General features: G+C 40.6%; 2 protein-coding genes across 8 annotated transcripts in view; one reads left to right on the top strand and one right to left on the bottom strand.

The window, feature by feature from the left end:
* Eip74EF (Ecdysone-induced protein E74) overlaps positions 1-12975 on the bottom strand; it is a 776515-nt gene that overhangs the window by 516562 nt on the left and 246978 nt on the right. The window lies entirely within an intron of this gene.
* The window catches only part of Lsm11 (U6 snRNA-associated Sm-like protein LSm11), a 65000-nt gene continuing 62805 nt past the window's right edge, over positions 10781-12975 (top strand). The window contains exon 1 of the mRNA XM_083120198.1: positions 10781-10961. Within this exon, the coding sequence (XP_082976324.1) occupies positions 10884-10961 (78 nt within the window). The 5' untranslated portion in view covers positions 10781-10883. The remainder of the gene's footprint in view (positions 10962-12975) is intronic.

Below are 12975 nucleotides of genomic sequence, written 5' to 3'. Positions count from 1 at the left end.
CTGCTCGGCGTCGACACTAAATTCGCTAAACTGCATTCTCTGCAAGCCATCGAAATCAACAGCGTACCCAATCAACAGAGAATCTCCACGTTCGTCGAAGGTAACAAACTGTACATGTTACATCCTTATCATCCGTACTACAAGTTTCTCCTCGATGGCACGATTCAGATAAACGAATTTTCGTACTGGTCTCACGGTAGAAAAGCTAGCGTTCCCACCATGACTTTGATATCGAATCGTGGTGTCCAGAAAGCAGGAAACATTCCTCTGGCACGTTGGAACGAAACGCGCAACATATATGAAATACACGAAGACGAAGATCTCACCGTTTTCGACGTGAGTGCCGGCGATAAGCTGATCATTCAAAACACGAGCGAAGTGCCACCCTCTTTGAATCCCATCACGCTTGTGCTTCTCTTGAAACGTAATCTCTAAGAAAAAATGTCTAGGCAAGCCATCGTCGAAGAATTGCATAAACCTGCACGCCGCAACTACGAACGTTTGGCTGTGGTAACCAAGGGCATCGACGACCTCTGGCAAAGCGATCTCGTGGAGATGAGCAGCGGCAATTTGAAAAACGTACATAAATTGAACAAGGGCAACAAGTATCTTCTCACCGTCATAGACACGTTTTCGAAATTCGTATGGGCTCTACCTTTGAAAGCCAAAACGGGAACATGCGTCACGGAAGCATTCAAATTAATTTTTCGCGAAAGCGGCGGCAGACGACCACGGTTTCTGCAAACAGACAAGGGTAAGGAATTTTACAACGCCGTATTCCAAAAATTTATTCAAAAACACAAGATTCGACATTATTCGACCTTCAGTCACATCAAAGCCAGCATCGTGGAAAGATTCAATCGAACCTTGAAAACACACATGTGGAAACGATTCACGCTTCGGGGAAATTACAAATGGGTCGACATCCTGCCGGAACTCGTCGACACCTATAATGAAACGGTACACAGAACGATAGGCATGAAGCCAGCTGACGTTACCAAGTCCGACGAGCAGCGTTTAATTTCTACCGTTTACTGTCCAAAGTACACACCCACGACAAAAAAAGCTAAATACAAAATTGGAGACCAGGTGAGGATCAGCAAATTCAAACGCACCTTCGAGAAGGGGTTCACAAAAAATTGGAGCACGGAACTTTTTACCGTGGTTCGAGTTTTACCTGGAAACCGACACACGTATATAATAAAAGATAGTAGCGGCGAGATTTTGAAAGGAAGATTTTACGAAGAGGAACTCTCTAAAACGAAACACCCCGACACGTACCTCATCGAGAAAGTATTGCGTAGGAAAGGTGACAAACTTTTGGTCAAATGGCTGGGACTTCCGGAAAAGAGTTGGATCGACGCGGACGAAGTGATCTTGTGAGTACGTGGAACGTGGTGAAGCGTCTACCGGATCCGGAAAGTCAAACGAAGAAAAAGAACGGCGAGTTGCTTCCCGACAGCATCCGCTGTCTGATCGTAGGTCCTTCGGGGTGTGGGAAAACGACACTGCTCGTGGACAATTTTCTCCTCGCACCGAATTGGTTAGATTGGAAGAACAGGCACCTGTACGTGTTCTCGAAAAGTTTGGAGCAATCCAAATACCAGCAACTGATGAAACTGTACGATGGTCTGGACATTGCAACGTTCGCCTCGGAAATAAAACCACTCGACGATTGTCGTGAAAATTCAGTTGTTGTGTTCGACGACGCCATCCTGGAAAATCAAAATGAAATTCGCAACTTTTTCACGCAAGGTCGTCACAAAGGAATGGATTGTTTTTACCTAGCTCAAACGTTTTCCAAAATTCCAAAACAGTTAGTGCGCGACAACGCCAATTTCATATGTTTGTTTCGTCAAGATCACACCAACCTCAAGCACGCGTACGATGACTACGTAGGCGGAGACATGAACTACAATCAATTTTCGGAAGGCTGCTGCTCTACTTGCTGGAACGGTGACGATTTCGGATTTGTGACGATCGACATGACGAGAAAACCCAACGATGGAAAATACAGAAACAAAATCAACGATTTTCTAAACGTTGCAACGTTGTGAGAAACGACGTGTATAAATAACGTCATGACGAAACGAAAAATCGAAGACGAAAATCTCAAGCTTCGCGAGGTAATCGCGAAGCTTGAGATTTTCGTCTTCGATTTTTCGTTTCGTCATGACGTTATTTATACACGTCGTTTCTCACAACGTTGCAACGTTTAGAAAATCGTTGATTTTGTTTCTGTATTTTCCATCGTTGGGTTTTCTCGTCATGTCGATCGTCACAAATCCGAAATCGTCACCGTTCCAGCAAGTAGAGCAGCAGCCTTCCGAAAATTGATTGTAGTTCATGTCTCCGCCTACGTAGTCATCGTACGCGTGCTTGAGGTTGGTGTGATCTTGACGAAACAAACATATGAAATTGGCGTTGTCGCGCACTAACTGTTTTGGAATTTTGGAAAACGTTTGAGCTAGGTAAAAACAATCCATTCCTTTGTGACGACCTTGCGTGAAAAAGTTGCGAATTTCATTTTGATTTTCCAGGATGGCGTCGTCGAACACAACAACTGAATTTTCACGACAATCGTCGAGTGGTTTTATTTCCGAGGCGAACGTTGCAATGTCCAGACCATCGTACAGTTTCATCAGTTGCTGGTATTTGGATTGCTCCAAACTTTTCGAGAACACGTACAGGTGCCTGTTCTTCCAATCTAACCAATTCGGTGCGAGGAGAAAATTGTCCACGAGCAGTGTCGTTTTCCCACACCCCGAAGGACCTACGATCAGACAGCGGATGCTGTCGGGAAGCAACTCGCCGTTCTTTTTCTTCGTTTGACTTTCCGGATCCGGTAGACGCTTCACCACGTTCCACGTACTCACAAGATCACTTCGTCCGCGTCGATCCAACTCTTTTCCGGAAGTCCCAGCCATTTGACCAAAAGTTTGTCACCTTTCCTACGCAATACTTTCTCGATGAGGTACGTGTCGGGGTGTTTCGTTTTAGAGAGTTCCTCTTCGTAAAATCTTCCTTTCAAAATCTCGCCGCTACTATCTTTTATTATATACGTGTGTCGGTTTCCAGGTAAAACTCGAACCACGGTAAAAAGTTCCGTGCTCCAATTTTTTGTGAACCCCTTCTCGAAGGTGCGTTTGAATTTGCTGATCCTCACCTGGTCTCCAATTTTGTATTTAGCTTTTTTTGTCGTGGGTGTGTACTTTGGACAGTAAACGGTAGAAATTAAACGCTGCTCGTCGGACTTGGTAACGTCAGCTGGCTTCATGCCTATCGTTCTGTGTACCGTTTCATTATAGGTGTCGACGAGTTCCGGCAGGATGTCGACCCATTTGTAATTTCCCCGAAGCGTGAATCGTTTCCACATGTGTGTTTTCAAGGTTCGATTGAATCTTTCCACGATGCTGGCTTTGATGTGACTGAAGGTCGAATAATGTCGAATCTTGTGTTTTTGAATAAATTTTTGGAATACGGCGTTGTAAAATTCCTTACCCTTGTCTGTTTGCAGAAACCGTGGTCGTCTGCCGCCGCTTTCGCGAAAAATTAATTTGAATGCTTCCGTGACGCATGTTCCCGTTTTGGCTTTCAAAGGTAGAGCCCATACGAATTTCGAAAACGTGTCTATGACGGTGAGAAGATACTTGTTGCCCTTGTTCAATTTATGTACGTTTTTCAAATTGCCGCTGCTCATCTCCACGAGATCGCTTTGCCAGAGGTCGTCGATGCCCTTGGTTACCACAGCCAAACGTTCGTAGTTGCGGCGTGCAGGTTTATGCAATTCTTCGACGATGGCTTGCCTAGACATTTTTTCTTAGAGATTACGTTTCAAGAGAAGCACAAGCGTGATGGGATTCAAAGAGGGTGGCACTTCGCTCGTGTTTTGAATGATCAGCTTATCGCCGGCACTCACGTCGAAAACGGTGAGATCTTCGTCTTCGTGTATTTCATATATGTTGCGCGTTTCGTTCCAACGTGCCAGAGGAATGTTTCCTGCTTTCTGGACACCACGATTCGATATCAAAGTCATGGTGGGAACGCTAGCTTTTCTACCGTGAGACCAGTACGAAAATTCGTTTATCTGAATCGTGCCATCGAGGAGAAACTTGTAGTACGGATGATAAGGATGTAACATGTACAGTTTGTTACCTTCGACGAACGTGGAGATTCTCTGTTGATTGGGTACGCTGTTGATTTCGATGGCTTGCAGAGAATGCAGTTTAGCGAATTTAGTGTCGACGCCGAGCAGATTACTGTGAACTTGTCCGAGTTTATTTTCGATGGGTAGCAAATGCTCGACTATGGTATCCGTTACGGCAGAAAACGACGGTTTGATTTTCACTTCCACGTTCAACTGCTTGTAGTTTTCGTTGAGTTCTTGCAACTTGGCACCGAAAGAGGCCAGCGTCGATTCCTGCGTGGATTCCAGCACTCCAACTTGATCTCTGATGTTGACGACAATGTTCTGAAGGTTCTCGACTTGATTCAATTTCGAGCTCTTCTCGGTAAGATCGTTCACGATGCTTCGCATCTCTGTGAACTGCGTGTGAAGGTCGGCGACGCTCTGGGAAGTGGGCAGCGTCGACACCAGCGAACTAATTTCGTCTCGAATATGTTCCACGTTCGCCGTTTCCGTTTCTAGTCGTTTCAGCATTCGAGATATGTTTCTTTTCAAAGCGTGCAATTCTTTGGAGGTGGGGAGATTGGCCACTTTACTCTCGAGATCGCTCAATGAACTTTTGATGTCGTTCGAATCGGATAGTGCCGTCACCGCCGTTTTCAATTTTTCCAAATCTTCGCTCGAAGGTACGCTCGTCCGTAACGATTCCAAGTCACCCTGTATGTTGTCCAGTACGTGATGAAAATGAGCGAGATTGGATTCGACGTTTAAATTTTCTAAATATTCGATCTTCTGCTGAACCGTGCTCAGCGTGTCTTGAATGCTCGTCAACGCTCTTGCTTCAGCGTGAATATTTTTAATTTCTTCGTTGATCAATTCCAAGGACGCCTGAAGCGTAGCGATGGTGGTTTGAATGTGTTCGAAATCTTGATAGGCCTCCAATTGAATTTTTATGTTCGCGACGCTTTTACCGATGACCTGCAGTTCGTCCGACGATGGTAGGTTCGTCATTGTATCTTCCAAAGTCTGCAACTTGGATTTAATTTCTTCCAACGTGCTGGTGAATTCTTCTTGTAATTTGGAAACGACGACATGCAAGCGTTCTGCATCTATATCGTTCACCACGGTTTGAAGTTCGGAGAAATTCTTTTCTATTGCGGAAGTTCGTTCTTCGATTTCGAGTTTCAATTTTTCCAAATCTTCATTTTTCGATTGAAATTGCTGTAATTTGGCCAAATCATTTTGAAGCGAATCCACGCTCAACTGTATATTTTGAACGCTGTCGTAAGAAGGTACGTCGACATAATTTTTTATGAGCGTTTTCAGTTCGGAATCGATTTTCAGAATGGGGTCGAGACATTGCGTTTGGAGCGTAGCGATTTCCGACTCTAAACTTTTGTTTAAGGTTTCCTGCAAAGCGATCAAATCGGTCCTCAACTTCTTAACTCGAATGTCCAACATGAGAATCTCTTCTGCGTGGTCTACACGCTTGGTGTTGCCGAAAATGTCGTTAGGCATTTTTGGTTAACGGTTATTTATAATAGGATAGACGATTCGTAATTCTACGAAGAGAGGAATGAGTTTGTCGTAATCTCCGAGGAGTTCCATGTAAAAATAATCTCCTGCAGACACATCGTACGTAATGTTAGAAAGCATCTTGTCGTGCTTGATTCGAAAAATGTTCTTGCCGGTAGAAATTTTGATTTCGCCTGCGTTTTCCGGATTCACGGTGATTTGAAGTTTCCCGTCGATCGGAATTTCGTAGAAATATAAATTGTTATTAAAAACATAAAACATCTTGCCCACATCGTCATTCAGTTTCGTCCAAATGCTGTTGAGGTGAATGATCAACAGACCGTTGAGTTTAGGTAACACGGAAGGTAAGAGGTTATTGGAATTTGGCGGTGCAGTCTCCATGTTGATCTGTTTGCGGAAGCCAAAAAGATTCATTGTCTTTGTTAGTTATTTAAGAATACGGTCAAAGTGTTTTTTGTAATAACACGCAAAGTTTTTTTTGTTTGCTTGCGTCACAATACAGGCACGCGCGCGCACGTGTGTGTGTGCGACACATTGTTCCCGAAAGAGGTTTACAAAAATCACGATTTATAAACATTTGGTCCCACAGTTGGAAAATTACGATAAGTTGCATTCAAAAGTTTCAAAATATCATATAGTAGAATTTTTGTAGAGTGGGTAGGCAACACCGACGAGCCTCAAATAATAATTCAAGACTCGTCGGTGTTGCCAACTCCTATTTGTAGGTTAGCTTAGCCAGTGAAAAATCATATAGTGGAATTTTCTTCGGATGGGTAGGTAACACCAACGAGCCTAAAAAAAAAAAACATCCAATAAAATTGCCAGATGTAAACAGAGGGCAATAGACCCCCCTCATAAAAAGCTACAGTAAACCCACAGTGTCGCCAACACTAGGCCCCCAACAGTGTTGCCAGACATAAAAAATACATGGACCCCTCAGGTCCTTTGATGAAAATTTACAGTGAAAAAAAAAAACCCAGTAGGTTAACAACACTGTCAAACTACGGTAGTGTTGCCAGATGTAAACAGAAAGCAATAAACCCCCCTCATAAAAAACTACAGTGCCCCCACAGTGTTGCCAACTCTGCTCTCAAAATATACATCATAAAAACTACGACGAGCGTCATAATCTTGGTGATTTTTTCGGGTAAGGAGTTGGCAACACATGCCTTACGAGAGAAATCCATTAAGGCGATCGAGCCCCACTTCCGGTTTGTGAACTCTCAAGCAAAATTGTCAGTTCCTTGCTTTTTAGGTTAGGTTAGACCAAAAACCTTGGTGATTTTTTCGAGTAAAGCGTTGACAACACTGCGAGCCCCACCGAGCCCCAAATGTTGGCCCAGTACCCGGACACTGGGTCTACTGAGCATGATAATGCAAACTCAGAATAAATGTTGCGTTTCACTTCAGTGTTACCAGCTTCTTCCATTTGCCTGCTATGAAGATCATTTGGGGGGGGTTGGAGATTAAAACATCAACATTTAGGTGAATTGATCGTCTGTCTTCGCTATGCAGCAACAACGAATGCATTATTGTAATTCCGAATCGAAAGGCAAATAAGTTAATGATGACGTAGGCCTTTTTTGGACGATCGTCACCGTTGGCTGGCGTTAATGAGGAGAAGCTTAATAAACAGAAAATTATCTGGGAGTTGGCGGTAGCCTCTTGCCTGGGGTGAACGACCGGACTCCAGAGCTTGAGAGAGAGAGAGTGCTCTGCTATCTTTGTGAGGCACTGAGAGTGAGAGTACCCTTTCTCTCGCTTGTAATTAGAAGAGCAGCATACGGTTCGGGAGATACGAAGTTAAGGATTATCATATGCTATGACGTGATCATAATGTTGAATCTGAATCTATGTAATATTGATTTTTCTTGAGATCCACAGGAAGATTTATTTCTCGTTGGGATTTCACTTTCGGTTGGAGACGTTCAGGCAGCATGCAGAAGTGGGTGAAACGAGAAAAGGAACAATTGTGGGAAATTCCGAAATGAAATAATACACACACGCACGTACATATCAAAACCTTCACATAATTGTAATCTCCTAATTAGCCAAGGAACTTTCATTTTTTTAGCTCTTTGTTTTAAATAGTGAAAGTTTTGGACGCTACTTATCCCCGAGGTCATCCCTCCCCTCTCCCGTATACAAAACTTAACGGGATTAGCCTTTGTGGTCTAAGGTGCTTATTCGGGACGTCCTTACCAGACGAACAAACTCGTGACATGAAACCATTGTAAGTTATATTCTTGTTGTGAACTATTGCTTTTAAATCGAGACTGGACCTACAGTTTAGTGAGAATTTTTACGAGAAATGGAAGTTGCCCATGTTTCAAAACATAAGGGCCTCGTGGATGTAATTCGCACAGGGTCCCGCGTTTCCTAGCAGCAGTCCTGGCTGTTCCGCGATAATGAAAAAATAATAAGCATCTGGAAACCAAATATTTTCGGTTCAATAATTTCTTAGACATTCAATGACACTGTTAAAATGTTTTCTTATTGACATCACCCACTGATCGCACACTATTTATGTATGATTTTGTAGGCTACAATTAGACACTTAAAGTTGCCAAAAAACACTTTAAAAAGAAAATCAGTTCTTTGAAAGAAGTGTTCAAATTGACGGGAGGAGGTGAATTTCCCCCTGAACTTCCCTCTAAGGCTCTACATTTCCACATTCGGTCCCAACCGGGGAAATACCTCTCAGTTTTGAGCATATATGACAATAATAGATTATGTAATAATAATAATTATTAATCTTCATCAGAGGAAGTTTCAGTATTGCAGCTTAATTATGATGTGGGGAGTGACAATTGTATGTTCTGTGATAAGTCTTTGTGATAATAATGAAAATTCCGTCAGAACCGACTACATATAAGGAATTTTTAATAACAAGTGGTGTGTCTAGTTTTCAATAAACGTGTCTAAAATTGTGTACTTTACTGCTATGGTTAGTGTAACAACACAATTTTAATTGTCTTCCATTGGGTCCATGACACTTCAGCAACTTTCTGAGCAAAAAGAAAAGAGGGGGTGGGAATAAACAATTGGTCTACTGACTCTATTACTTGTTTAATAGACTCCAGCTGTCTTTGTAGCTGCACAAGCGGCGAGTAGACTATGGTTACCTTTCAATTTTATGAAGCATAGGAAAAATATGACAGTTAATCTCTGTAGTGGCGTGCAGAGTTGGCTATAGTCTCGTCCTATTGGTCCAGATAACCTAGAAGAAGGCTGTTGGCTGATGTGTAAATTCTACAGTGACCTCGAGCACGCAAAGATTAGATTCTTGGAGAGCTTATTTAGGCAACCGTAATCTTCATGAATTTTCGATAGTTTGGTTAAAAATTAATTGGTCGAACCTCAAGAGCGTCGGCAGGATTTTTTCCCCCTGGAAACAAGGACGTATTTAGGGGGGTCCAGGGAGTCCCGACCCCGCCCCCCGAAAGATTTACCAAGTACTAAAATTAAATAATGAAAACATACTTGTTTAGCATTTGTTCTATAATCGATTGTTATTTATTTCCGCTGAAGTTATTGGAAGGCAAGGAATTGGGCTTTGAATAATAGTTCCAAATATTTACGTATGTACACTACTACTTATGATAATATACATAAAATAGTAATCAGAAACTTTACTTTTCGTCAATCGCCTTTTTTGTTATTTAATAAATATTCAATTCTTTATCTATTTTCTCTTCCCAGGGCAGTTGTTTTTATACAAATTTTGGCGATCTTAACTACACGTAAGCTAGATAATAAGTACATGCTGTTATACCTTTATTCCTTTACTATCTTTTTTTACCTACTCATGTAATAACAACAATACAATATTAATAAATTTACATACTTAATTAATATTATTTTAATTTAATTAAATATAATTATCCTAATTGAATTATTATTATTATTATTGTGACAATTGGTCGGACTTCCTCCGAAATATATTTCTAGATACGTGCCTACCTGGGATGAGCATTCCCTCAATACAGTCCTTCAATTTAGTTATTGTGTTCCTGCAAACTATCTGTGCCAGTCTTAGCTGTAATTGTCAATCTTTTACAATAATTACAGCAAATTACTGTGACAAATGAAATGATATGGGTAAAAATATATAATTTTAAGCTGACATTAATTTTCCAGAGGGAGGCAACGGCACCCCTTCTCCTCCCTCCGGACACCCAAGCCGAGCCTTGCAAAACGCTTCCTCAAAAATAACTTCATTTCATTCATATCTCAGCAGGAAGGTTTGCAATGAAAGTAATTTCATTAACATGCATTGTACTCTTTCACTTTCTTTCCCTTTATTACATTGCCAATGAAAGTCATTTCGGAGATATGCTGTAACTGTTTCGCATGAAGTTCGCAAATTTCACTTTTCATTGTCGCGTCATGTAGAAAGAGCCGTAGTTAATTGTGTTGCACGGAAAAAAAATTAAAACATCTTTGCTGAAAGAAAGTACTATTGTTCCTTACTCATTAACTATTGTATTAGGAATTGTACATTCTAATTACACTCTCATCTCAAGAGAACTGGCGAAACGTGTCGTAAAAATCTAATGAAACTAATAAGACTTCTTTGCCTGTTATCCTTGTTTACATATTACGTAATTCGACATCTTCACTACCAGGTTCAAACTACTTCTTCAGAGAAGGGTCAATGGCCTCAACATCTACACGATGCATGCGTCGTTTATCGGTTATCACCTTGTTTGCAGCTATATTAAAATATGTTGTTTTCAAACTTTTTATAGCTTGCATAATTTATATTTAATAGAAGCATGAAACATACATAGCTGTAGTTCCGTGCCCACGAATCGTACAATACCATACATAATAATTTTCTACATTATGTGGTGGAGAGCGTGCCCCTGTGTCGTCTCTTCCAACGCCGCTCTATTTCCCAGCCTTTTAAAATAAAAAATAAAGTAACAGCATCTGTTCATTTAAGACATTGCTAGACACGTTACTGCATCAAATGTGTCAAACGTGCACTCAATATTTTTAAACGAGAGCGAGAAGGAAACCTGAATAATTTCACCGAAATAGCAAACCACGCGTTGTAGCATTCACTTGTCTTCCGAGGCCAATCACGAATTCCAATATGGCCGAGAGAGAGAAAGAACGTCTTGTCGATGAGGAATTAGATGTAACGTCTGCTAAGTTCGATCCCTTAAAAGCGTTATATGCTGGTCCGGATAAAGTGAAACTACCATTTCCTAATATGAAAGCTCTTGATAATCTACAGAAGTATGAATTCCTCACTTCGAGACTATCCAAAAGCAGCGAAGGAACAAGCCAGGTTAGTGAAGTCCATGTAGAATGTAAACAGGGATTACGCAGTGTTTATGTTTTGGTGCAAGGCTGCACAACCATCTTCGCTGGCTGTAGACTGCCCAAATATATGTCACATTTCACACGTATTTTTTCTACGCTATAATTATTGATGTTCCAGACCACGGCAAAGCGTCTGAGGTACGAAGTTGAGTGTACACTTCAGAACAAAGTAAATATGTAAGAGGTAATGCAAAGATTTAACGTAAGATTTTCTCGTGACTGTAAGGGTGGTAATGGGTGAACAATGTTAGATTAGAGACTACATTATTTTTTAAGCAACCGGTGTTCCTTAAAATCCTATACTTCATTCAGATTGGCGACAAAGACTGAAATACGAAGTTTTGATTGCTCACGTGATTGAATTAATTATTTAATAAAGTATTCACCAGCTTTTACGTTGTAACAAATTGCTTTTTTATTACCAGCAGTGAGGAAGTAAAAATAAATATTACCTCCTTCCTATTCATTGGCCTCTCTTGAACAATCTGTTCTTTTCAAATTTCCAAACGTCGTCGTTGTGATAAAATCAGGCAAAAGTTAAGCAGGTCATTAGTATTCTTCAGTTTCATTAGCATATCATCATAGATGCCTACTAAATGTTGATTAGTATTTATTTAGGGACAAAAACATGCATGCATATTTTATGTTTTCAATGTTGCACCCCCTAAATTTCATTCAGCACCCCCAGGTGATTAATCCTGGCACCGCCACTGAATGTATATAAAATCTCCGTAACAGTTCGTTATATCGGAGACACATTGAAATGGGATATTTTGTGTTTTGCATGGTTTGTACTTACCAATTGTGTATTGCGAAATATAGTTCAAGGTGCCATTATGCTTTTTACACAAACAAACACAATTTTTCACATAGAGAGTAGCTTTTATTCCTTTTTTCGCTTCCGTAACACATAATATGGCGGGCAGAGGTTGACTAGTGTTGTAGGTATGCAGTGTTTCCAACCTTCTTCACCGAAAAATACCTGCTATCGTGTTAGTTGTGTGTGCAAATTGTACATTATGCATGGGTAGCTGACGGATAGCCCCACGAACCATTTCCGATTAGGTTAGGTTTGGCAAGCATAGTTAAAAAAAAAGGCGTTGGAAACACTGACAGGGGGTTACGTCATGAAATATATGCAGCATCCAGTTCACATAGCGAAAGCAATGGCACTTGTGCATCGGTGAGATATTTCTTTTCAAAAATACATGATTTCCCGGTCAAATAGATTCCACGATGAAAGAAAATACCTCGACGAACGTTGGAAACCTTAGAGAAACTCATTTCCATAAGTAGTTTCTTCTGTAAAAATGAAGAAATGTGTCTCCGATATAACGAGCTGTTACCAAAATATCTTTTGAAAATGGGTTAAGATTTAGCACAACTTCGCGAGTCCTAGTGTATAAAGTTTGCAAAAATGATTGCAGTTTGTCATTTGACAGACAAGAAATGAGGCGTTTAATAGTAATAAAATAATTATAATACTGTGTGAGGCGGGGAACACGCATTACAATATTCATGTGTTTCTATACTTTGAATGAGGTGAAAAGGAAGTTCCAAATATTCAAGTTATATAAAATAGTAAATACACGTGATTTGGTTGATTGGACCATGCAGTTTTTCCAGAACAAGTCACACAAATCATCGCATGATTTACAATGTTCACATGCATAGTTATTTCATGAACAGTGATATGCTAAGAATGTCACATTATTTCACTTTGTTTATTTTGCTCCATTATTATTTTAAAGAAAATTGAACTTGTACTTCAAGTTCAAGTAGTGAACATATGCACAACTTAAGAATATTTTTGGGGTCGCTCTGTCCCATATTTATAGTCCGGTATGCCAAAATGGTAACTTTTTATTTATGTTCTTTTGGATACTTGATCGGCCAATTTGTACTGATCCTTGAGTAATAACGTTGTATGACTCATTCCCGTGTTTCATTTTCTTCTTCTGTATACACCAATGTCACAG

Source organism: Lepisma saccharinum, chromosome 3 (assembly GCF_977018435.1).
Source record: "Lepisma saccharinum chromosome 3, izLepSacc3.1, whole genome shotgun sequence".
NCBI lineage: Eukaryota > Metazoa > Arthropoda > Insecta > Zygentoma > Lepismatidae > Lepisma > Lepisma saccharinum.
The sequence above is the reverse complement of the archived record's forward strand: the minus strand, read 5'-3'. Positions and strand labels throughout refer to the sequence as shown.